The 26,741-nt window shown below is 44.5% G+C and overlaps 1 protein-coding gene across 1 annotated transcript in view; it reads left to right on the plus strand.

The window, feature by feature from the left end:
* PARVB (parvin beta) overlaps positions 1 to 26,741 on the plus strand; it is an 81,211-nt gene that overhangs the window by 26,935 nt on the left and 27,535 nt on the right. Inside the window, exons 4-8 of the mRNA XM_065423564.1 lie at positions 9,109 to 9,211; positions 14,350 to 14,490; positions 16,045 to 16,160; positions 23,632 to 23,690; positions 25,447 to 25,466. Of these exons, the coding sequence (XP_065279636.1) occupies positions 9,109 to 9,211; positions 14,350 to 14,490; positions 16,045 to 16,160; positions 23,632 to 23,690; positions 25,447 to 25,466 (439 nt within the window). The remainder of the gene's footprint in view (positions 1 to 9,108; positions 9,212 to 14,349; positions 14,491 to 16,044; positions 16,161 to 23,631; positions 23,691 to 25,446; positions 25,467 to 26,741) is intronic.

The following is a 26,741-nucleotide window of genomic DNA, read 5'->3' on the forward strand; positions in this document are numbered from 1 at the left end:
GTTGTAGACGGGGGGCGCTCTGGGGCCACTGTGGTTCGCGCCGTGGGGGAGCAGTGCCCGCACCTTGTGGCTGGGCCGGGCAGGTTCCGAGCGGGGGACACTCAGGCTGGGGGCCGCCCCGCGGGGCACACGGAGCCGCCTGCAGGTGCCGCAGGGTGGCCGCCCCCCAGCGCCGCAGCCAGGGCTGGGCGAAGCGGCCCGAGCCGCCCAGGGACTGCGGCAGGGAGGCCAAAAGCAGCAGCAGCAGCGGGGCCATAGAGGGCGGGGCGCTGCCGTGTGGGGCCCGCATCCCGCTCTCCGGGGCTCTGCTCCCTCTGGGGCTACCCTGCCCCGGCTCCTCAGCTCCCTGCTGGGGCGGTCCCCCGGCTCTGCCCTCTTGGGTCCCGGCCAGTCCTGGAGGCGGGAGCCGTGGCTGGAGGGACCCTGGGCTGAGGCACGGCCCGGGATCCTCGCTGCTTACCCCAATCCCGCCAGCGCCGGACCGGCTGGAGGCGAGGGGGGAGTGGGCGGAGTCAGCACTGGTGGGGGGGAGCCCAGGGCTGGGGCGGCAGGGGGTGCGGGTGGGTTGGGGTGTGGTGGAGAGCCCAGCGCTGGGGCGGCAGGGGATGCGGGTGGAAGAGGGCACGGGGGGGAGATGAGAGCCCAGGGGTGGGGTGAGGGGCAGCCAAAATTTTTTTTGCTTGAGACGGCAAAAAACCTAGAGCCGGCCCTGGCTGTGGGTGACCTTCTTAAACTTTTCTCAAACTCATTTGTTCTTGGTCTGTGGCTTATTTGCAAACAATTTTATGTGAGTATTTGGAATTCAGATTTGATGGTTACTTTTGATTGTTCGCTTGGGTTGCTTGGTATGTGGCTCTTCTCTGATTAGATAAGCATGTCATAATTCTTAGGGCTTGTCTACATGACCCTGCAGTTTGGATTATCAGGATGTGAACTGCAGCGCACACCAAAGTGCTGCATTGTAAATGCCCCAGGTGGAGATAAATTAATGCAAACTAGGTACCTTTTAGTTTGCACCAGAAGTGTCCACATGGGGCAGTTACAACACATCACTTTGGTGTGCACTTCAGTTTATGCCCTTATAGACAAGCCTTTATTATCAGGTTTCCTGTATGAATGTTCTTGTTTACATATTTAAAATTTGTTTCCCGTTAATATCCCGAATCATTGCTTTAAGATTCTCTGTTTTGGTGAACATTCCTACCATTAAATTGTTAGAGTAAACACCTAAGTGATGTGAACATAGTTGAAACCAATCCATTTAAATAATTCTAATGAGTACTCAGGGATATTTGTAAGCTATTTCAGTTCTACTGAATAACTTCAAATATTGTGATCTTGAGAGTAATGCAGATTTGAATCCCCTTGAACTCTCATATCTGTGTACTGTTGTTGGTTGGAAGGGGCCTAGTTTTTGGTTCTGGTCCAGATACAGCCAAAGAGTGTAATTTCCAAAAGTGTCTAAGACCCAGATTTTAAAAGGATTTAGGCATTTCTCTATTTAGTATTACAATTCTTCACGGACTTAGAAGCCTACATCTCATTGAAAGTCAATGGGATTTAGGCTCCTAAATCAATTAGCACTTTTGAAAACTTTATCCAAAATCTCATGTAAACACCTATTCTCTTAGGATTTCCCCCATTCTAGCTGAGGGAAATCTTGCAAAGTCCATGTCACAGTTTCAGGATTAACTGCACCTTTGATCTCCCTCCTTGATGGCATCCACTTAAGGTTCAGACTTCCCAGCACTCACCTCTCTTGGGGCGGAGAACTGGCCTTTCTCCCTTTAGACAGCGGAGTTTAGGCTTGCAGTCCCTCTGCACCTTCCTGTGGGTTTCCCAACAGATCTGAGCAGGGTATAGAACCTGTCATTAACTTTTTCTCCAGAGACTACAACAGTGTACACCGGTTTACCAACCAGCCTTCACAAAGCTGCATTTATTCTTAGGGCAAAAGCATTACAGAGAATATCTATAAAAACAATAAAAGAATCTACACGCATGCTAAATGCTTACCAGAGGTTACCCCCAACCCCAACATAAGGCTCTGGCAGGCGTCAGTCTTTCAAACCCCACAACTGGCTTTGCCCCCTTGGTTACAAGTTCATGTCAGTTTTTAAATCGGGAACCAGACACCGACTGATACTGACCGGTCAGTTCAGCTGTTTCTTTATACAGCTCTTGTGCCTTTGATCTCCAGTCTCCAGGAACAGGTCATTGGTCAATCAGTCAATGGCCCTCTCAGGGTGTAGCTTCAAAAGGCTGTTTTTTGCGCAACCAGGGTTGCGTAATTTGCATTAATCACGCCTTGGGGATTCCTCAGTTATTGTCTCAAAAATCCATGCCTGTCTGGCATATTTGAAGGAGTTTGAACTCCTTACACTTCCCAGGTCTCACATCTGTCACAATTAGGGTGACCAGATAGCAAGTGTGAAAAATCAGGACAAAGATTGGGGGGTGATAGGTGCCTATATAAGACAAAGCCCCAAATATCAGGACTGTCCCTATAAAATCAGGACATCTGGTCACCCTAGTTACAATCAGCTGATCTTACAAGGTTTCTGCCATTTAGGATCAAAATCTTGCAAAGAGAGCTTGCAGTATTTTGTTGTTGTCAAATTTAAACCTGAAACCTATCCCTTTCAGGTTCAGATTCGACAGCCAAATCTTGCAAGCTATTTTTGACAGAAACAGAGGTGAAAGTAAGCCAGTCCGGTCCGGTGTACCGGCAAGAGCCAGTATGCCATGCCGAACTGGACCGGCTTCCGCGGCGGTGATTTAAAGGGCCCAGGGCTCCAGTCGCTGCGGAGAGCCCCGGGCCCTTTAAATCTCCGCCAGAGTTCCGGCAGCCGGGCTTGGGCAGGGATTTAAAGGGCCCGGAGCTCTGCAGCGGCCGGAGCCCCGGGCCCTTTAATTCGTCCCGGGGCTCCCAGCTGCCTCTCTGTAGCTGGTAGCTCCGGGGTGATTTAAAGGCCTTGGGGCTCCCAGCCACAGCCGGAGCCCCAGGGCCTTTAAATCTTGAATGGCCCCGCCTCTTCCGGTTGAGGCCATGCCCCGCTCAGGACTCCGGCGTACCGGTAAGTCCTTTACCTTACTTTCACCCCTGGACAGAAACCTTGTAAAATCAACTGATGTTTTGGCCCTTGAACAGTCTCCTAAACGGAATCGTGCTCCAAGCAATGCTACTTGGTCAATCCCTGATCTCAACAAACATTTTCAGTTAGTTTTCACTCCTTCAAGATTAAATGCATAGTTTGTGTCAATCAGATATGATGAAGACAAAACTTAAAATGAAACCATTGAGCTGTGAGCTTTGAGCATGGGTTTGCGAGTTTTCACAAAGGCCTACCATGTGACTAACCGGGGCAAGTTTTGTTAAAAAAAAAAAAAAAAAAAAAAAAAGCTAGATGTTCAGTCTTAAAAATAAAAAAATCTGTTTGTCCAGAAACAGCCCGCACTGAAGGTTTAGCCAAAAGGCTTGTAGACCTGAATGACTTACACCAGCAGTTTCCACACTCAACCACGAAGTGAGCTAAGCTATCTTGTTTTTTGCATGCTTTCACATTCTCTTGGCGAAGGCTCTTCCAACTCTTGTTTTAATGACTTTTTGCTTGGAGTTGGCTTTCTTTGCTCTGTTTGGTTGCTCAGATTCCTGCTTTCCCATTGTGCCAGATGCTCTTATGGACTCGTTTTGTTTTTATTTTGTGTTCTTTACTTGCAACGGCGGTGACCTAGGGCTCTTTGTCCTTGAACTCTGCAAGTTTGCTCTGAACAAGTTTCAATGTGTTCTGGGGCAGGCAGCCTTTCTAATAAAGCACTTTATGGGACTGGTGAAGTTTGATGCAAAAAATGAGCTTACCTGTGTATAATACGAGTCAGCCAGACAGACCAGTTTTTTTTTTTTTCCTTGTAGGATATTCACACCATTTTATTTCTGGGTTCTGCCTGGTGGCAATTTCAATTTTCAGCCCAGCACTTGATAATAAAACATGGCTCATTAAATCCGACATAAGAGTTTGTCCTAAAAGTGGTTTAATAAATATATGTGTCAAAATTTAAAGCACCACTGGCATGTTTATGCAATTTATTATGCATATATGTGCCTGGGGATCTGATACAGTTGGGGATTGTTTTTATATGTCAATGTCTGTATGAGGCAGCAGGTGAGGTGATGGTGGGGAGAGGAGTTGATTTTACTGCAGTTTTAGAACTGCTACTAGCCAAATACTATAGAACAATTAAGAGAAATTCCACTTTTAGGAATTTAAGACCCTGATCCAGCAAAACATTTACGCATGCACATAACTTTGAGCACACAAATACTCCCACTGATTCCAGTGGGACTAATCACATGCTCAGTTAAGTACATGCTTAAGTGCTTTGCTGTGTCTGAACCTATATTGAGCGGCTTAAACAGTCAGTTATTGCAGATAATTGGCTAGATTGTGCCTCTGTCTTTGTGTAAATGGGAGACTTGGAAGACATGAAGAGTTAAGCCTCTGTGGGAAAAAAATCTGTTTCTGTTGTACATTTTAAATAAAACCAAATGACTCTGTTTCTCCCCTTGAAAGAGTTAAAAAGATCCAATGCAGAGAGCATTTTTTCAGGTTTCCTCAGCAAGACACAAGCTTTTGCAATCAGGAAATCAAGAGGCGGTCTGGCTAACTCTGGTTTTTGAAAACTGCAGCTCTTGTCAGTCTCTGAGGGCTTTTTCAAAAAGGTTTGGATGGATTATTTTTTAATTACAAATTCATTTTCTCTAGGAGGGCTGGTATTGTGGGCTGCATATTAAATGAGTTTTTAACATTTTTTGCTTTCCCCCCCCTTTTCAAATGTAGCCATTGTATTAATTTTTTTAGAAACCTGACAACTAGTCCTTGTTTTATTTCTCTCTCCTTTATGTGCTTTTGCCAAGAGGTCTTTTTTATTCTAAATTTAAACTGGGAGTGCTGTAACTTTAACTCCTTACATAGGGTAACATTTTCCAAAGTACTTAAGTGACTTGGAAAGTCAATGGGATTTAGGTTCCTATTTTGAAAATGGTGCTTGAGGCTCCTAATTCACATGGATCCTTTTCAAATCTGTTTACCCATGGTCTCTCTCTCACAATAGTGACAGAGAAGAGATTGAGAGATACTAGAAAGGTGATGAAGTAATTTCAGTCACAATCTTTTGTGCCAGATTTTCAAGAGCTTAACACCCAAAAACTGCCATTGTTCTCAATGGAAGCTGCTGCGGGCTGAGAACCTTTGCACGTTTGAAACTCTAACCACTTCAATGCACTTAAAAGAAGAGGGCCAGATTTTTTTTTAAAGGAATGATGCTAATCGTGTATTTCTTTATAGCTTCTTTCTTGCTAAACGTTTTCTATTGCTGTCCAACAGTTATCGAGGTGGTGTAGTTCAGGAAGAGGCTGTAATATCTCTATTTTACCATCTGAGACAAGAATGTGTCTACTTAATTGGGAGTTGCTTTTTACTGGAGTTAGTGAACAGTCTGTAATGCTAAAGGAGGCCTGTCTTTCTCTCCCACCCCAACCCCCATTTCCTTCTTTTCTTCCTTTCACTGTAATGGTCTCTTCCTACCCTAAAAAAATACTGTAACCTCATTCTCCCCCTTACCAATGAGTCTGTACTGCCCTGCTGCCCCCAGAAGGGGGCTATAAGTTAGTAGGCTGGAGTTCCCTGACCTAATCTGCAAGGGCTGCTCTGGTCATGTGCTCTGCCCTATTGAGTAATGCCTTCCAAACTGTTCTACGCAGGTTACACCCCCACTTACTCTGCCCTGACTGGGTGTAATCTTTGGCCAGCTGACAATGGCTGGGATTGTCACAGGAGTGTAAGGGAGTAGGGCACCTAGTTCGCGTTGAAATATGAGAGGATGTGAGTGCCTAACTCCCTTAGGCTCTTTCGAAAATCTCAGTCTAAATGTCGAGGAGAAGAACGGAGGGGTTGGTGCCCCTATCAAGACACGGCCTGAGAAGAGATCACTGAAGGGCTACGACATGCGGTGCCCAAAGAAGGAGAGGATGGGTACTTTATTGTATATATTAAGGAAGTGATGTTGGCTTGGCTGGAGTGAATGACGAAGCAGATACATGTAGCTTCTTTATGAACACACAGAGGAGCAATGTCTAAACTATTGCAGAGCACTTAGTCATCAGATGCCTTTAAACTCTATCACCCTCTTGCCCCCCCGCATTGAAAAATACATTACACATGAGTCTCTTTAGTTGTGTGCTTATATCTTGCACAGCATTAAAGAGCTGCTGCTATTGCCTCATGGAAATCTGTTCAAAACATTTTTAATTAAAAAAAAAAAAAAAAAAGACTTGTAGAGCATTCTTTTTATTACCAAGTTTCTTTTCCTTCCAGGCAGCTTAAAGCAAAGGGCAGATGTGATGTTCATACCCACAAACCTATCTCAGTTCACCCTGAGTCAAGGGCTTGCTATGTTGTCCAGCTGAAACTTGTGAAAAATTGTGCTTTTTTTTTTTTTTTTAGCCCTGTAGCTCTTCTTCATTTCTACAGTATCATGGAGACATTTAAGAATCATGTTAGAGGTGCACGTGTATAAGGATCTCAAAGCGATTTATGAATATTAAGAGCTTGTCTACATGGCACTGGCAAAGCGCCCTAGAAGGGTGTTTTTTTTTTGTTTTTTTTTAAAGCATTCTAATGTGCTGCACTTTAACAGGCCCATGTAGGTCCTGCTGGCACACCCTAAAAGGTACCTATTTTGTGTTAATACGAGCTAGGTACCTTTTAGAGCAGGGGTGGGCAAACTACGGCCCGTGGGCCATTTTAAACAGGCCCACGAGCCGCACCAAGCGGCTCGGCCCCGCTCAAGCCAGGGCGCAGGGTCAGGGCCACACCAGCAGCTTCCGGAAGCCGTGGCATGGCCCCCCTCCAGCTCCTACGCGCTCCAATGGGAGCTGCAGGGGCAGTGCTTGCGGATGGGGCAGCGTGCAGAGCCGCCCGGCTGTACCTCCACGTAGGAGCTGGAGAAGGGACATGCCGCTGCTTCCGGGAGCCGCTTGAAGTAAGCGCCACTTGGAGCCTGCACCCCCTGAGCCTCTCCCCACGCCCCAACCCCCTGCCCCAGCCCTGATCCCCCTCCTGCTCTCCAAACCCTTTAATCCCAGACCGGACCACTCTCCTGCACCCCAAACCTCTCATCCCTAGCCCCACCCCAGAGCCCGCAACCCCAGCCAGAACCTGTACCCCTTCCCGCACCCCTTCCCCAGCCCTGATCCCCCTCCTGCCGTCCGAACCCCTCCGTCCCAGCCCAGAGCACCTGCCTATACCCCAAACTCCTCATCCCCAGCCCCACCCCAGAGCCCACACCCCCTCCGACACCCCAACCCCAATTTTGTGAGCATTCATGGCCCGCCATACACTTTCTATTCCCCGATGTGGCTCTCGGGCCAAAAAGTTTGCCCACCCCTGTTTTAGAGCGTGCCAGCAGTGTCTACATGGGGCAATTAGAGTGCAGCACATTAGTGTGCTTTACCAATTACATCCCTCTGGCGCACTTTGCTGGCCCCATGTAGAAAAGTCCTAAGTGTCTGTCTCTGCTGCTGTGAGGTAGCTTAATACAGCTGAATCTCACTAACTTGTATAAATTAGCCAAATACACCTTGTAATCAGCACACCCCACATGCCTGTTTCTCCCAGTGTTGCTGACTCTTGTGATTTTTGTCACACATCTCGCAATATTTGTTTTTTTAAGTCCCAGCTCCCGTCATCACAGGATTATATAAAAATCTCAGCTTTCATATAGAAAAACAAAGTAAGATCCAAATGCTCATGGCTGAGGAGAAAAGGTGGAAATGGGGATTCTAATCAGAAAGCAAATCAATGGAATCCACAATTTCATATATATAACATTTAAAACCTTATGATTTTTAAGCCATTCTCATGATTTTTGGGGGCCTTGCCTCATGGTTTTTGAAGACTTGAGGTTGGCAATACTGCCTCTCCACTTATAAGCAAAAATTTAATAGCAGAAAGCAAGGTCTCTTATTACAAAAATTACATTACTTCAGCAAAATGTACTTTTATATATAGAGCTTAACATAGTAAACTGGAGTAAAACAAGTGATGAACTACATTTTCCCCATGCTAGTGCCAACTAAACAAAGGCATGACACTGTTTTGCCTGTTACTTTTAAGGGGAGTATGTCTGAGGCCTGACAAATTTAATATTATTCCCTTTTTAAAAGATTCTTTATGTTCCTTCCTGCTTCAGTTACCACATGCAAGATTTTATAGTTAAGCTAATTTAGCATATGGGACCTGTCAGGCACAGTACAGAGTGACTGTCGGACTGGCTCAGTGGGCTAGAATTTTGATTCCACACTACTCTGTCTGTCTGTATTGTGCTGCGGGTGCACTATGTAAAGTCTCATTCAGGTCACCAGACGTTCCAGTATTAGGGGCTCTGTCTTATATATGCAACTATTGCCCCCTGCCCTCTCCCCCAAAAGTGTCCTGATTTTTCACACTTGATATCTGGTCACCTGACTTCTCATCCATTTATTGCTTGGGTTGATAAAGGACTGGGATTATTCTTCAGGGAGTCTGTTTAGCCCATAGTAGGAGCTAGAGCATATTGTCTTTGTAAAACACCCGTCCCTTTCTGGCCAATGACCTAACAGCTGTGAAATACTGTTTAGTGTGTATATGTACTGCTGCTCTGCTGTGCTCAGGTCTTTGTGACTGTTGCCCTCTAGTGACTGGCTTAGAGATCTTTTTAAAGACCAATACTGTATTAATTGCCTATAACAGAGAGTTAGCTCAAGTGGTAGAAGCCTGTGTTTTGGGAGCAAAAGGACCTGAATGGAATAATAGATGACAGTGAGCTGTATATTTTCATCACCTATTACTGACTGGCCCTAGAGAGGGAGAGAACTCTTGCAAGATCTGGACTCCAAAAAAGTTGAAGCGTCTCTTCGCCACCTGATCTCTCTATTGTTTGGAAGTAAATATACAAGATGATTATTCATGCAGGGGTTACCTGTTTCTGGTCTTTACTTTGATTGCTGCTTGTGATACAAGTAACACGCTTCAGTGATTAGACACTTGCCTCCCATCTCCATTCTCCCAGGTTCTAATTGACTGGATTAACGATGTCCTGGTGGAAGAGAGAATCATTGTTAAGCAGCTTGAAGAGGACCTTTATGATGGGCAAGTGCTGCAGAAGCTTTTGGGTGAGTTGAAGCTACAGAAGGGGGGTCTTTGCAAAGAAGTCAGCCCCTCTGGTTTGATGGCTAGTTGCCCCCCACAGACTAGCTGTCTGCAGCTTTGGTAAAGTTAAATATTCAGCCCATCCACTTTAGCCATCAGGCACAGCATCAGCCTGTCCTATCTTTCTGCCCATCTGTTCTGTTCATGTGACCAGGTAAGGGATTGGAATAAACGAGAATCCTGCTCCCCGGAATGGGTGATTCATGCTGATGTCTAAACTCCGCTCACCCAGGAGAACATCCCAGATAGATGAAATGGGGGGTAAGGAGACGTGCTAATCTTGGTCAATCAAAGTGAAACTGGCCTAATGTTGGATCTAGTGTGTCCGCTTTTGAAAGTCTTTGGGCTGAGAGCAATCCATTTAATCAATTATAATGGTTCATCTTTCAGGTCAGAGTGGATGCTTTTTCAAAAATTAACTTTGTACAATGTGGCATGAGTGGGGTACACACTCTGTGCCCTTACACGTGTCTTGGGTTTGGGGGAGAGAGGATCTTCAGTCAATCAGTAGATTAAGTGATAGTGTAGACAAAGCCTTAGAGCTTCAAGTAGTAGAAGATCGGAGACGTGCTAGAGAAACAGGCTCATAGTTTCCTTAATTCTCGTGACCCGCAGATTGAGAGCGACTACCCATGGACCATTGTCAGTGATCTGGAGGGGCTGGAGTGAGGGGTTTCAATTATGCTAATTTAATTAGCCTTTATGGATGCTGCTTGCTGAATTTCCCCCATGTGCCACTTAGAAAGAGCCCCACAGTGTTCCAGTAAATGGTCACAAAATCTTTTAAACATTGATTAACAATAATGGCTTTATTGTGCAATGAAAACTCCTCAAAACACAGCTTGAGGGCGCTCAATAAAATGGGAGGAGAGCTTTTAAAATAAATTTTAAACGATTTATTTTGGAAGTTTTAACAAGTTTACAGATCCTTGCCTTGTAAATGTCAGAAACAAAACAAACATTACAACAATTAGCTTTTGTGTAAAGAGATATTATCCAGGAATATAGTCACCAGCTCTTTCTATCTAACAGGGCGTTACCATATTACAGAGTGACCATCATTACAATACCTATGTTTCTAGTGACTTTATGAGATGGAGTGAAATCTCTATGCACATGTAGTTAACAGACCAGGTATCTCTCTCAAATGTTAATATTAAAAAAAATAAAAATTGGATAGTTGTGCTAGGGGCTTTTTTTCTTTTTGCAGGTGAACTTTGAGTACTAAATAAAAAGTAACCCAATATCTAAGTGTCTCTCTGTCCTCTGTCTATTTTGCTGGATACGTAATCGGTGTGTCAGTTTTTCCATAACCACAACCTCCATATATAATTTTTTTTTTTTTTGGAACCATTCCTCAATGGTTGGTCTATTTTTCTTTTTTCCAATGAGAGGCTACCAATAGCCAAGCAGCTACTAGCAGATGAGAGATTAATTCTTCATTTCCTTTCAGGGGTGCTGGAACAATTTGTATAGTGGGGGTGCTGAGAGCCATAGAACCAAACTGTAAACCCTGTACATGATGGAAACCACTTCAAGCCAGGGGGTGTGGCAGCACCCCAGCACCCCTAGTTCCAGCACCAATGTTTGTGTGACCATTTCCCCTAAGAAGCCCTAGGAGGATTACCAAAGGATCCATTTGGAAATAAATATCCAACCATTTGTGATATTTGGTTACAAATTGCATCCCAATATTCTCTAATGACTGGACATGTCCACCATATATGCATGAAATCTCCTTTTTCGCCACAGTTTCTCCAACATTTCCCCCGATTCAATCTCTCTCTATTTTTTGACTTGGCCTAAGTGTTTGTATGGTTGAGGCCATTGAAACAGTATTTTAAAGAATTTTTCTTTTTTTAGTGCTACAGACTGAGGTTGCTGGTTCTCTTTTCCACATCAAACCCTATTCCTCTGGAGTAATTTGTCTATCCACATCCTTTTCCCAGCGTGTCATATATGGACACTTTTTTTTTTTTTTTTTTTTGGTGAGGAACATTGTCTGCAAAGATTAATATAAAATAGTTATAATTTTTTTTGTTTCCTAATTGACCAGACTCCATTGCTTCTATTAAAGATAGCTTTCTGTAATCAACTTTTCTGGAGCACCAAGAAGCAGAATGCCTGACTTAAAATGGAGGAGCTTTAAACACTGGCTGGTGAGGCTATGACTGAAGGTGGGGATACCCCTTAGCTGAAAGTGTTGGCACAAACGCGAATGGCTAGGGATCGGTGGTTGCATTCAATAGACTATATTGTTTCTATAGAATTCCTTCCTAGCCAATGGCCCTCAGCCACAGCAATTTAGAATAACAAGTATTCAGACATGTCAGTATAAATCAAAAGTTTTGGCAGGGCTCCCTCCATGTTGGGTGCCCCAGCCAGCCATTTTTAATTGAGGTGCTCCTTCCTACAAAGTGTGCTGCTTGGGCAGCACTTCAGAATAATTGTGGTGTGCTGCCCATTCTCTAGGAGTCAGTTTCAGCATGCTGGGGAGCTGGCGCCGGTCAACGGTGAGAAACTGGGAATTCTCTGCTTATGGGAATTCCTGGTGTGTGGCTCCCAACTAGCTGCAAGGGATAATAAAAGGGCAGAAATATGGTCTCTGCTTTCCCTTACACACGTTGTGGCTTCAGCAAGTGGCGGTGTACTAAATAATCTGAGGTGGGTGTTCATCATAGGGAGAGTTTATACAAATCAGTGACCTTCTATTGAGGGCACAGTGGCACAACTCTGCAGACACTTAGGCCAGGTCTACATTACGAACTTACATCGGTATAACTGTCGCTCAGGGGCGTGAAAAATCCACACTTTCGGGCGATGTAGTGGTACCGACCTAATCCCCGGCGTAGACAGCGCTATGTCGATGGGAGAAGCTACCGCCTCTCTCAGAGGTGGATTAACTATGCCGATGGGAGAAGCTCTTCCCTGAAGTGCGACAGCAGTGCGGCTGCACTGCTGCAGCACTGTACGTGTAGACAAGCGCTTAGACATGTGCTTAACTTTATGCATGTGCATAGCTTTGCTGAACTCAGTGGGAAGTCTTGTGAGTAAAATTATGCATGTACGAGTTTGCAGGATCCTTGCCGGGTTGCCTTTTCCCCCATCTTCTGCAATGCAGGCCTGCCTCTTCTTCACAGGAGAACCACGGTCATTACAACTGGGCTCCATCTCGTGCTCTAGTCAAGGCTTCTTGACTGCTTTGGCCATAGCCATTGCATTGTTGAGGCTAAATGTCTTCTTGTACTAGTGACGCAGCAAGAGGCAATGAAGTATATGGTGCTGGAAGGGCTTCTTTTGCTTGGGGTCTCACAATATGTGAGCAAAGTTGACCCTTCATTTCACCCTTTTGCATGCACAAGAGGCTCATAAAGTAGGTTCCTTCACCCCCGTGCACTGCTTGATTGTTATTGTTCCATTCATGTGAAAGCTGCTCTGAGATTTAATAACGGAATTCAGATTCCTTAGAGGACGTATGACTGGTGAAAATCAGGAACTTGTCATCTGGAGAATTCTGAAGCCACCCAGAGTGGCAGATTAGCCAATGGGTGACAGACTTATTTAAAGGCTGTGCCTCCTTTGCAGAATTTGATCAAGATGATAAGTAGTGCCACTGGGATGCCATGATATACATAGTGTCAGCATGAAAGATTAGCAAAATCCCTATTTGCTGGGCTGTCAATACACCCGATCCCTAACTTGTGCACTAAAAGGTGATCAATAACAATGAGGTGTATGACAAAAATTTCACTTCTATTGGATGTAGGGCTCCCCCCCCCCCAAAAAAAAACATGTTCTAGCTGGGTATCAAGTGAAGTAAAGGCTCTGGGCTTCCACCCCCAAGAGCGTAGTGAGCTGGCCATTCTTCCCCGGGCCTGAGGAAGAGAAGAGGAGGTACCTTTTGCTGTACAGCTTATCGGAGGACAACTTGGTCTCCTTGCCTCGCCCCCACCAGTTTGAGGAAGAGTAGATAGAGGCAGCTCAACTCCAAGTTCATTGGCTTGACAGGGAGAGGGTTTAGGGGAAAGGAGAAACACTAGTGTGTAGTTCTGGGGGACTAGTTCAGATGAACTATTGAGGAATCCCAAATTTTAGGAATACCTGTGATTTTTACCAAAACTTGCTGTGCCTTGTCCACTGTAAAATAAATAAATAAATAAAATAAATAAATAAATTAAATAAAACCCCACATAAAAACAAACCAACCAACCAACCAACCAATCAAGTTAGGCCTTGTCTATGTGAGAAAGTTATACCAGTTTAATATAAATCTATTTTTAAACCAACTTAGTTAAACCAGTATAAACCACTGTGTAAATGCTTACTTTGGTTTAAGAGTTGGCCTACTTAGGTTATGTCTACACTATCAATTATGTTGGTATAACGTATGTCGCTCAGGGGTGAGAATAAGCCACCCCCCGAGCGACACAAGTTACACCGACCTAAGTGCCGGTGAGGACAGTGCTATGTCGGCGGAGCTTCTCCCACTGACATAGCTACTGCTGCTCGTTGCAAGTGGATTAATTAAGTCAATGGAGAGCTCTCTCCCATTGGCTTAGTGCAGCTACATTAGAGAGCTCACAATGGTGCAGCTGCATCGGTACAGCTGAACTGCTGTAAGCTCTCGAGTGTAGCCATAGCCTTAGATTTAGCTTAAACCGACTCTTAATTGACTTCAGCTAAACTGAAATAACTCAGGTTTCAACCAAAATAAGAGTGTCCACACGGCGTTTGCACCAGTTTAAAATAATCAGACCTTTAGTCAAAGTGGTGCAACTTTCTTGTGCAGACAAGGCCTTATTGTGTTGAACTCATTTAACTATAGGGGAGGAAAAAGGAAGGTACAATGGCTAAATTTTTGTTCTACCCTTGTGAAAATTATGTAACACTTCAAAAATACTACCAACCAAGGATCTCTGTGTCTTACCAAACACTGAAGTTACTGGAAAACATCACTGTGAAGTTTGGAAGGTAAATATTCCCATTTCACAGGTGGGTTACTTGTCCAAGCTGACAGATCTAGGGATTAGAACCCAGGAGTCTTGTGCTCTTCCCTATGCTTGTCTAACAAGTCCTCCTTTGCTTGTTTGTTTGTATGCAGAAAAGCTGGCTGACCGTAAACTGAATGTGGCAGAAGTGACACAGTCTGAAATTGGTCAGAAACAAAAGCTGCAGACAGTTCTGGAAGCTGTCCATGATTTACTCCGACCCCATGGGTGGACAATCAAGTGGAATGTCGACTGTAAGTGCCATGTGCAAAAAAGTCTGCTTTGAAGTGAGACTGTGTCATGTTCATGGATGCAGAGGAAATTATTTTCTGCTGCCCATTTCAGAAATGCAGCATCCATCCTTGTAACCAATAACTTGATCACATATTTTGTGATGCAGTGTTTTTACAGACTACTAATAGTAATGTATATGTGTAGGCCGTATACATAGCATGAAAAGGTTGGGGTTATACCATATATCCTCCTACCTCTATGGTTCTGGTTCGAACTCCTTCAGATGAGGAGGGATATGTCATAAATGGACTTCTTGAAGTGTGTCATTTCTTTAAGCATATATTATCATTAAAACATTGTTTTGCTGAATCTCTATAGATCTGAGAAACTTGTTAGCCTCTCAAGATACAGACTTGAGAGCTTGGACCCATTCATTCATTCTAGGATGTCCTGTTTAGAGACAAAAACAACAAGGAGTCCTTGTGGCACCTTAGAGACTAACAAATTTATTTGGGCATAAGCTTTCGTGGGCTAAACCCCACTTCATCAGATGCATGGAATGGAAAATACAGTAGAGAGGTATAAATACACAGCATATGAAAAGATGCAAAAACTACAAAAACTAATTTCCCCCCTGCTGATACTCGCACCTTCTTATCAACTGTTTGAAATGGGACACCTTGATTACACTGAACTCATTAGCACTACAAAAGTGTTTTTTCTTCCCTTCTTGTCAACTGTTGAGACTAGCCCACTTCAACCTTAATTGAATTGGCTTATTAGCACTGACCCCCCACTTGGTAAAGCAACAAGGACTCCTCATTGTTTTTGCTGATACAGACTAACACGGCTACCACTCTGAAACCTGTTTAGAGACACTATTTCTGATGGAGTAAGCAGAAAGAACATCCCTTTAAAGTGCTTTATCTACAAAAGAATTTATGATGTGTTTCCACCCAGGGAGTGAACCATCTTAATGTGTCTTATAAGCAGGTACACCATAGCCTGTGTAATTTTGCTACAGATGTATTCAGGGTGGGCATTTTCAAGTATAGGTCTGATTTGATACAATTGAGCATATCTGAACTTGCTCGAGGAGATGTGCTAATTCACTTTAATAGCCAATGCAATTCTGTACTTCTGTGGAGACTTTTATGAATATGCACTACTTTGTTGATACAGTCAGCTGTAGTTCTGAGGCTATGCGTACACCTAAACTACTACTGTACGCGGTTAGTACATGTAATATGCTCCCTCAGGTCCTTTACTCTTCCCTGAGGAGAGGGATGATCTGGACACTGGTCTGGTTTCAATACTTGGCTCTACTTTTGACTTGTTTTGTGTCTTTAGACAATCGGTTCCCCTCTGTTACCATATCTGTAAAGTGGGGATAATATTTATCCAGCGGACACAGATTAATTGAATTCTTAATGTTTGTAAAATTGTTTTGAGATCATTATGTGACAGGACTAAAGTGTTGCCTTGCTAACCAATACAGTTTTTCAACCTTTTTTGCCACCCCTCAAAAGGCTGGTTATTTAAAATCTGTTTTCGACTTGTGTTTTTTACTTCAGCAATCCATGGCAAGAATCTAATTTCCATTCTCCACCTTCTGGTAGCTTTGGCTATGCATTTCCGGGCTCCCATCCGTCTTCCTGAGCACGTTTCTGTGCAAGTGGTAGTTGTAAGGGTAAGTATGAACTCCTAAGTATAGTTGTGTCATCATGGCTGCCATCCATCACCCTGATTACTCTGCTTATATGATGCAACCCCTCCCCCACCATCTTTGTCTTCGTTATTTAGCTAATCCCTCCCCTGTGGTATTCAGGAGGCCGGAGTGGATAATCACAATGTTCCCTTCTGGCCTTGGAATCTATGAATCTTACAATCTTTTATGATGTGTTCACAAGATACCTAGAACAATATATCCCTAATAATGGTCAGGGCCTCCAGTTGCTAATGTCATACAAAAAAATTAATAGTGTATAATGGAATTTGCATGTCAGAGAGCTCCATTTGTTGGCTTTTTACTAAAGGTAAATCATTGTTACCTCCTGCTCATTGAAGAGGGAACCATTCAAACAGAAACAACACCAGGATCTGGGGAGAGGTTTAGAATCTTTTTTGGAAGCCCGTTGTGTTTCCCAGGGGCCAGTTCATCATGTCGGTTGTGATATTCTGGTTCCTTTGGTTCTGCATTTTGACCTTGAGCATGGTAGTTCACAGCTCCGTTCCTGTTTGCTCTGCTCGATTAGGGAGATGGGGTTAGACCCAAGGAACCCTGACTTCTAATCTCCTGCTCTAGACATTGCAACAATCCTTTCTGTCTTTGCTGCCTGGTCCTGGCTTTTTTGCCCATTTCTCTTGGTCCACAAAGAGCATTTTGCCACTTGCAGGGCATTCTCACTCTTGTTTTTTGTCTCAATTTCCATCATAACTCATTCACTCTTCCCAGGCCACGTGGTTCTCTCTGGCCGATGAAGCTGCAAAAGCCTCAAAATGGGACCTGAACCCAGGTTTCCTGAACAACTATTGTCCGACCAATCCAAGCCTTCTGGCTGGCTGCTTTCTCATGTCCTGCTTTAAATGTTCAGTGTGATGGTCCATGCGGTTGTAATGTATGCCCGGCTGCCAGCATTGACCGTAGATTTGGCAGTAGCAGTGTGAGGTCACCCCTGCTGTAGTGGGATTCATTTCAGGAATGAGATAATACATGGTGTAGTGGAACTGAGTCCCAGGCCTCTGCTCTGCAACCATGGATCATTCTCGTAAGATGAAATTAGACAATGACAGATAAGACATACAGTTTGGTTTAATTTAAACACTGACGTTTTTCAGGCTGCCAGCTGGAATGCTTAAGGTATGTCTTCATTGCAGCTGGGAGCATGCCTCCCAGCCCAGGTAGATAGATCATGCTAGCTCTGCTCAGCAGCAGGGGTGAAAGTAACTGAGGACACTTACCAGTACGGGGGAGGGCCCTCGGGTGGAAGGGGCGCTGCCCGGGGCTCCTGTGTTGATTTAAAGGGCCGGAGCTCCGGACGCCGCTGCTGCAGTAGTGGCAGCGGTGTCCGGAGCCCCAGGCCCTTTTAAATCGCTGGCCACAGGGCAGCTACTCCCTTTGCACACCCCCCCCCTCCCCCCCCGGCCGTCAGCGGCAAGGGGAGGCAAAAGGGGCAGGGACATTAAAGCGCTGCAGGGTCCTTTGCTGCAGCAGCGCTTTAACGTTGCTGCTCTCCCCCCTGCCCCCCCCGTTGGCGGCCCTGCCAACTGGGGGGCGCAGCCACATTAAAGCATTAAAGCGCTGCTGCAGTGTGGGCTGGGTCTGGGCCAGTGCGGGTTCTTACCGGTACGGAGTACTGGCCCGTACCAGCTCACTTTCACCCCTGCTCAGCAGCATGGATATTGCAACATTGGTGGTGGCTCAGGCTAGTCTCCTGAGTACAATCCTAGTTTGAGTCGAGCTAGCATGTGTCTGCACACTCCCAGCTACAGTGTAGACCTACCTCGGAGGGACAAGAGGATGTGTGTATGTACATGTGCGCACTATCTATGTATGTCAAATCACTGAGAAATTTCTTTACATTTACTATCCTGATGCTACTATCCTGTAGTATTTTAAAATACAGTATACTATCCTGTATTTTAAGAGTTTCGAATAAGTTGCAAAATATTTGTAGTTGAACTTGTACGTGATTCAGTCTTAAGGAAATATATACCAGTTCAATAACATATGTCGGTTTTTAAAGCGTGTATCAGCATTGATAACATTTTAAATAATACATATTATTAATAATATGTATTATTGTTAGCATTGTATTGCCTAGAGGCTCCAGTCACGATCAGGGCCCCATTAGACAAAATGCTGTAGAAATAGGATAATAGATGGCCCCGCCCCTGATCCTACAAACACTTTTATGTGCATTCAAGGGGATCACTCAACATCATGGAAAGTGATTGGAGTATGTAAGCATCTGCAGAATTTGGCCCTCATTTAAGAAAAGATGTGAGAAGTGACAGTCAGTGGGACTTAGACTCCTAAATCACTTAGGCACTTTTGACATTCTTACCCCTTAGAAAAGTCTTACCTTGATTTAGTTCAGCTTGTGCAAACTCCTAATGTAGACTCAGTTAAACTGGTTTAACCCTTGCTTAAAATTGGCTTAGCTTAGTTTGGTAATTTACCAACATAAGCCTTATTTGTTTGAGGCCTTTTCTACACTACAAATGCTTTGCCGGTATAGCGGTACCAGCAGAGCCCCCTAGTGTAGACACGTCTTACAGCAACAAAGGAATTTTTCTGTTGGCTCAGGGCAGGTCTTCACTACGGGGGGGGGGGGGGTCGATTTAAGATACGCAAATTCAGCTACGCGAATAGCGTAGCTGAATTCAACGTATCGCAGCCGACTTACCCCGTTGTGAGGACAGTGGCAAAATCGACCTCCGCGGCTTCCCGTCGACGGCGCTTACTCCCACCTCCGCTGGTGGAGTAAGAGCGTCGATTCAGGGATCGATTGTCGCGTCCCAATGAGACGCGATAATTCGATCCCCGAGAGATCGATTTCTACCCGCCGATTCAGGCGGGTAGTGTAGACCTAGCCATAGTAATACCACCTCCCCAAACCATACTAGCTATGTCAACAGAAGCCCTCTTTTGTTGATATAGCTGCATCTACACTGGGGGATTAGCTGGCATAGATATAAGTGGCTAGAGGATTTTTTTTTTCCACACCCCAACCAACTTAGGTGTGCTAAAAGAACTTTGTAGTTTAAACCTGGCCTAAGTATGTCCACTTTGGAATTTTGCATGGATTAACTAAATCAGATTTAAATTGATTTAGGCCAGGTCTCCTTGACAGATTTTTTTTGTCAGAATAGCAATATCGGTCAGAGGTGTGAAAAAACCACACCTCCTAGCCAACATGGCTATGCTGGCACAACCCCCGATGTAGACACAGCTATGCTGACAGAAGAGGGCTTCTGTCAACATCGCTCATGTCCTTTGGGGAGGTGGTGTTGCTGTGCTGGCAGAAAAATGCCTTGTGTCAGCATAAGCTGCGTCTTCATTAGGAGGCTCTGCCAATAGAGCTATACTGGGAAAGCATTTGTGGTGTAGACAAGGTCTCACTTAAACTGGCTCACCATTTCCAATATAGAAAAGTCCTAACAAACAATAGGAGGGAGAAATGCAGGAATGGTGAGGGTAGCAGTGATAAGATGATGAGGTTACATAGACAGGGTTAATTCACAACTTGATGATTCAGTTTCATTTAATTATTACTTTTTTAACCTCTGCCTGTTTCCATGGTGTTATTAATTTAATAACCTGCCAGCTTCTACTTTTTAAAAAATCCTATGTATTTCCATTTTTTTTTTTTAAATTCTGCTGTAAGTTAGCTTCTTTTCTTTTTTCTTTTCTTTATTGCTATATTTGCTGTTTTCTTCAATGGTGTGTTCTTTTTTTCAGTTTTTTATTTAATAAATTTTTTTACAATAGCTAAATAATTCCAGCCATAGGGTTTGGACTTCTCTGGGTAAGTGTAGTCATTGGTGCCTGGTGTCTTAGGGATGTGGGATCCCTTATAGAAGTGCTTTGCCTTGTTTAAGGCTAAATGTGTGAGTGGGGTGGATTAGAATAGAATTCCCGGCATTTACACTGCTGGTTCAGAAGTCTGCAAGGTAAACCTGCAGTAGCTTCCCTAGGGAGAGAGCGTGGTCAAATGTATAAAGCATGGGACTAGGATTCAGGAAACTGGGTTCTGTTCCTGGCTTTTGCTATGTGACTTTGGGCCTCATTATTTGTTTCCTGAGATGCTGAGCACTCACAGCTACAACTGAGGTCAGTGCCTCTGAAATTCCTGCCTTACCTTCCTTATTTCTCAATGTCCCCAGCTTTTAGATGGGGATAATATATCCACATTGATGAAGCACTTTGATCTATGGGTGAAAACGCTACAATAGTGTTAAGTATTATTAACACATAACCTGGTAGCCACTCAGTGATCTAGCAGGTCTTTTCCTTCTCTGGTTTCTATGAGCCTACTCAATAAAATAAAACAAATTTATCATAGCATCATGCTGCAGGTGAGAGGAAGTAGTCTATGTAGGTCCTGAAAGATGTAATGCCCTTTCTACCATTTCTTTAAAACATTGATTTGGATTTGAGGAGAAAGGCTAATGCTTTCCCGTGCTGTCTGGATTCAATTATTCAGTTAAAGGTGGGGACATGTAGGATCTGGAAAAACTGTGCAATTTGATCTGGGTTTATACCTCGTAGTCTTTTGAGTGCACGCTGCACAGTATATGCAGAATGCAAGTTTATGTTTAAAAGAGGTCTTTCTGCTTTCTCTCTCTTTGCAGGAAGAACTATAATCTCTGTACCACCCATAGCAAGAAATATATTTCACATAACAGAGAGATTAGTACAGCATAACCATACACTTGCTACTTAATAACTGTATTATGACAGACTCCACAAGATGGCAGTGTGTCCAACTTCAGGGTGGGTTGTTGCAAAATCAGTATTAATTGCCTCTTGAAATTGACCAGTGGTATTATTTTGTTTCTTTTTTAAATGATTTGCTTATGAAATATAAACTGTTTTTAGCATGACAATCTGACTTTTACAGTTACTCATGAAGTCTTGAGCTCAAGTTAACTTGTTGTTTTGTACGACTCTAGAAGTAGCTGCCTCGGATACTGAGTTAGCTGGGCTAAGGTTGCACCTGCTGAACAGCTTTAATATATGAGTTGTTCAGCACTCTCCCCCTCAAAAAGAGGAAACCCTTGATGTACCTGCCTAAAGCAGAGAACTGAAAATCCTGAGGCTTTGCTCCCAGCTGACTTCCCCTTCCTGAGTTTTAACTTTCATTTGAAAGATAAATTCACATCAGTTAATTTTTTATAATAGAGAAATATTTTAAATCAGGAGACTATAGAAAGACTTATTCATAAATCATCATAACGACAGTGCTTAAATCCACTATGCATAGTTTCTGTGGGATTATATTCAAGGCTTACCTAGATGGAGTCCATCTCTCTCCTAGTCCACTTAATGTCACAAATGTGCAGCACATCTGGCCTCAGTGCTACTAAAAGGTTTTTGGGGGGTATATCTGAGATAATCCTCCAACAGCTGGAGTCCCAAGTCAGAGGCCAGAGGTGAGGAAGGTATGTGGTGTTCATGGAAAAATAAGTCTGTTCCGTGATTGCAGTGTAAAGGGGCAGGACCAAACCTTGATCACTTGTGCCTGGGCTGGCCAGGTCCATGGGACTAGGTGCCAAGACTGCTGTAGGACCAGCATGCTCAGCTCCTAAAAATCAGCACTTTTTCCTCCAGTGACTGTTTCCAGCCAACCCAGGAGCAGGATTCACTTCTGTTCTTCCTTGTTAACATTTAAGACCCATTAGTCACCAGCTTTACTTTCTGAATTCATTCACTCACAGCTATTGCTTCCTGCCTCTGGGCTGTAAGGTGGCTGGAGGCTGCAGAAGCCCATCTCGGAAGCAGAGCAGAGGAACGATGGGTTGGAAACAAGGCAGCAGTTGCTTAGCACTCGGTGTTGGCACTCACTCAGACTTCCTTATTTGTCCATCCCTGTGGTCATGGTCATCCCATCTTATATTATTAGACCACCCAGGCAGTAATCCTTTGGCCACCTGATGGATGCAGAATCAGATGTATTCATGAGATGGATTTGGTGTGTTCTTAAGACACAGTGGGACAGATGCCCTCAGTACAGTACAGGGCCAGGCCCCGGAGAGGAGACATGACAGCAAAATGTCAGGAGATAACAGCTGCTTCCAACATTGCTCCAGGCCATGCTCGCTGGTTCCCTAGAAACAGCAAAACTGTTCTTGTTTTGTGAAGACAGGGTGACAGGAAGGAATTCCTGCAATGGTTCTTGGGTTAAACGAAATGCTTCAGAGTGGGGTGCCTCTTTTCGGTGCTGTTCTCGTTAACAACCATTTCTTGTTGATGTTTGTGGTTCAACTGTCAAGAATGAATGAGAGGGCATGGGAAGGAATAGGAGGGTTTCCTTCCTGCCTGCCTTGGATACCAGAACTAGAGCTAGTCCTGAAGCAGCAGTCCAAGTTACCCAAGTCATAAGTCAATTTGACAAGACTTGCTTGGAAGTCAGCTGCTGGGATCTGAGCTCTTTAAGACAGCATCTAAAGCTGTGAGAGAAAGAAGAGGAAAAAAATTCTCTTCCTTCAGAGGGGAAATGATGTATCCCTTAATTTTGTAGGGTACCTATGTAGTCAGTGGAAGGGCAAGTTATGAATGTAAGTAAGTAAAAAACTGGCTCTGCATTGAGTTAGAAAACTGCCATACGGGAGGACCCAATTACAGCAATGAAGTGTGTCCCCAAGGCTCCAACATGGCACAGGGACATGCTTAAAGCACAGCTTGGTCTCGTCTACAGCATAAAGGCCATGTTTGAACAGAGTCTGGGGAAACCTGTTTTGTAACTGGGTCTCACCACGCACTAGCTCTCTGTAGGGCAGAGCAGATCATAGTCATGCAGAAAATCATCCTGAAAAGTCCAGTAAAAGGGAAATAACTTCCATTATAAAATAACCAGTCTTCCCCCCCCCCCCAATTCCTCAGTGAATTTGTTACTCCTGAAAGAGAGAGACTAACTCAACCACATTTAGATTCCTGTGCTGGGCAAGCTTCCCTCACACACTGATAGCTCTGCCAGTGCTCCTCAACCCTGACCTCTGGTAACAACCCTTGTTATCCCAGCCCCAGACTGCTCTGGGGTCTGCCAATTCATTTAAACCATTCGTTGATGTTTGTGTCATGAACAAATATCCACTGGGGACCTCGGATGGGATTGACAAACTCTCTCTCTCTAATTTGTGATCCAGGCAGAATTTAGACTCCTGTCGCCTGAGGAGACTTGCTAGTGAATTTATAGGCTGCAGATGTATGCCTCCTAAGCATTCATTTGGCTGTCAGTCTGATAAATGCCACTGTGCTAAATCGTAACCCCCTGTGTCAATTGCCTTGCCCCATCTCTACAGAAACTTATTTTTAAAAGCTAGATAAAATGTGTGCACTCCTTTGGGATGCTAATGAGAGAGGAATGCTGCAGAACTCTTATGAACTCCTCCTCCATTACAGTTCCACTTTCTGACTTTTATATCTTGGTTTCCAGAAACGGGAAGGCCTTCTCCAGACGGCTCACGTTACAGAGGAGCTCACAACCACGACAGAGTAAGCAGAAAATCCTTATCCATCTGATAGAGGGGAGTGGGAGTGGGAGTGTGTGTGGGGGGTGGGGGTGGGGAGGAGCGGAGCGTAGGGGGTATGTATGGTGTATCATTACTCAAAATGAAAGAGCATAAAACTTCTGTTTAACAGATTAACTGACTCTGTGAAACCCTTAATGCACAACTTTTTTCATGCAGAAGCCACTTTATTGCTGGAAATACATTGCAAAGGAAAAATATTTCTCCTTAACAAATGATTTTAGCTTTACCCTAATACGTCATTGATGATCTTTGCGCAACAATTTTTTGCTGTCTCCTTTACCCCCTCTGTATAATCCATTTTTGTCCATCCTTATTGCACCACACTGTTAAAGGAGCAGTATAGAGAATTTGGGGAGGATCAGCAAGATGCTTCCTTGGGACACCTCCTCAAAATTAACTAACTGCTTTCACACAAAAATTGAGTGTGGGAAGGATCTGTAAGTTTTCCCCATCCTCGTGCTGCACAGTGGGAGCCCAGCAGCATAGTCCTTTTCATCTTTGCAGCTGATCTACATCGCTTTCTGTTTTTACAGTTCTCCCAAAGGAAAAGGGATAGAAATGCACTTTGGCTAAAAAGGAAAGCTCAGACTCTCCATCATGGGGCATAAAGGCAGTGTTAACAAGGGGCTTACATCATCAGTGTCTAGGCTCCCTGTAGGGATGTCTCAACCTTTTATCATTTTGTAGCTAAGTGGACTACCAGGTGGTTTGCTCCGTGGGGGTCCTTTTGGATGAAACCTTCAGAAATGAGGGCACAGCTTTTCTGTGTAGACATTAAAGCTCTTATGGCCCTTTTAAGGGGAATGGAGGTTTGCCATGGTGTCTTTGGCCAAATTACTCTCCTTCCTCCAGCTTGTGCAGTGTGCTTGGCAGTCCTCTTTCTCAGAGGTGGCTGCGGTTCAGTGGTGCTGGATGTAGTTTGTAAAGTGTTTTGTTTTAGGGGGAAAGGTGCTAGTGTGTGTGTGTGTGTGTGTGTGTGTGTGTGTAAAATTAAGTGTGTATTTTTATATGGTGTAGATCTAAATAAATAAGACACCTATCTAAAATCCTAAGTGCTCTGATACAAGTTAGAAATACAACCGCCCCCCCCCCCGAAACCTAACCCCAAAACAGCCAACAAAACTAAACCCTGTACAGAACTCCCACAAAACTCTTCTATACATATAGATGGGCCAGATTCTAAGCTTATGTAAATCTACATAGCTCCATTGACTGCACCAGCTGAGGACTTGATTCATGTGTAGTATGTGCCTGTTATTTCCATGACACAAATATGCAAACCATATATAAGATATATATATATATATATATATAAATAAAACTGTGATATATCTAACCATGGCAATGCTTATTCTGAACTGTGTAATGTAATCTATTATCTAAATGTATACACGGATTTGGTATATAATAATATAAATTGATATATTGATTCATTCACCCTTAGACTTGGAAAAGTAATAATTACACTTTTTGCATCATTGGGCCTCATTGATCTCGGTGTAACTCCACTGACATCAGTGGAGTTACACCCAGGATAAATTTGGCCCATTCTCTTCCTCCAGCATGTTGGGTCTGATTCTGTTGGGTGCTGAGACTTGTACCTCAGTGGGGGTTGAGGGTCCTTAGCACCGCACAGGATCAGGTCCATTAAGCCCAGGGTCTTTTCGTTGAAGGGATTCATGAACTAAATGTATGTTTTCTCATTTTCTCACTTGCAGGATGATGATGGGAAGATTTGGTAAGTAACACATTAACCTTTGGAAGTTGCCCTATCAAACACATTGACAAAGCATCTCTGTGTTTCTTATAAGTGTGTCTCGGGTAGCCCAGGACAGTGGAGCAGGCAATTGCACAGGGCAGGAGCACGTGGCTGGGACAGCTCTGTTACTGGCTGTAGGGAGTCCTGCCTGAAGCGCCAGGGAGGAGTGGGGAATGGAGCACAAGGAACAGCTACCAAAAGAACCAGAACTACTACTTCGAGTGATGTCCCCGTGGGTGCTCCATTGTAGGTGCGGCAGCGCCTTTGCGTCTGGAGTCGGAGATCTTCGATAGCAGTGCCCATCAGACCGCAGATGCGCACCTCTCCTCCCCCGCGCTGTGCAGTCTGACCGCCCACGGTTCCTTCTCTACTGCCTGTGGTCTGGAACAGAACAGTTAGCAGAGCCTACTTCGTAATTTAGATAGTCTCTTACCTGTTTTTCCCTCTCATAGTTAGTTAGCTCCTTCATTTTCTTTTCTTCTCCTTCATCCTTAAAAAAAATTAAAACATGTAATTAGTTTTTTGTTTTCCCTAATTCCTGCCAGGGATGCTACTCCCTCGTCCTTAAGCCTGGCTCCTCTAGGTTTAAGTGGGGCCACTTTCTTTATAATGGACGGCCACGCACAGTATATCCATTGCCTGGAAGAGGGACATGTTTCCCAGAAGTGTTCCCACTGTCTGGGCTTAAAGCCAAGAGTAAGGAAAGAGGGACCTTAAACTCAAACTATCCCTCGTGGAAAAATTCCTGCAACCAGCGTCGAACCCTGGTTCTTACTCCTCACTGGAGAGACCCTCACGATGAGTAAGGTTGTCTGCCGACCCTCACTCCCCTCCCACGAGTAAGGGAAGATCATCCTCTGACTGGGCTGATACTAAGAAGAGAGTGGTCCCTCCCTCAGCTCCTGAGGTGGAAACCGCAGGAATGCCATCCCCGGCTAGATCCGTGGTGCTAACGGCTTCTGACAAGAGGCACAAAGCTGCTCCTACGCTACATCTACACTACAGCTGGGATCGATGCTCTGAGATTGATCCACAGGCAGTCGATTTAGCAGGTCTAGTGAAGACCCACCAAATCGACAGTAGACGAGAAGAGTAAGGTAAGTTGATGGGAGAATTTCTCCTGTCGACCCCCCATGGTGTAGACCCCGCCCGCCCCCCACCCCCCCGGTAACTCGACCTAAGGTATGTCAACTCCAGCCATGTTATTCACGTAGCTGGAGTTGCATAGCATAGGTCGACTTACCACGGCAGTGT

This window comes from Emys orbicularis, chromosome 1, assembly GCF_028017835.1.
Source record: "Emys orbicularis isolate rEmyOrb1 chromosome 1, rEmyOrb1.hap1, whole genome shotgun sequence".
In the NCBI taxonomy this organism is placed as follows: Eukaryota; Metazoa; Chordata; order Testudines; family Emydidae; genus Emys; species Emys orbicularis.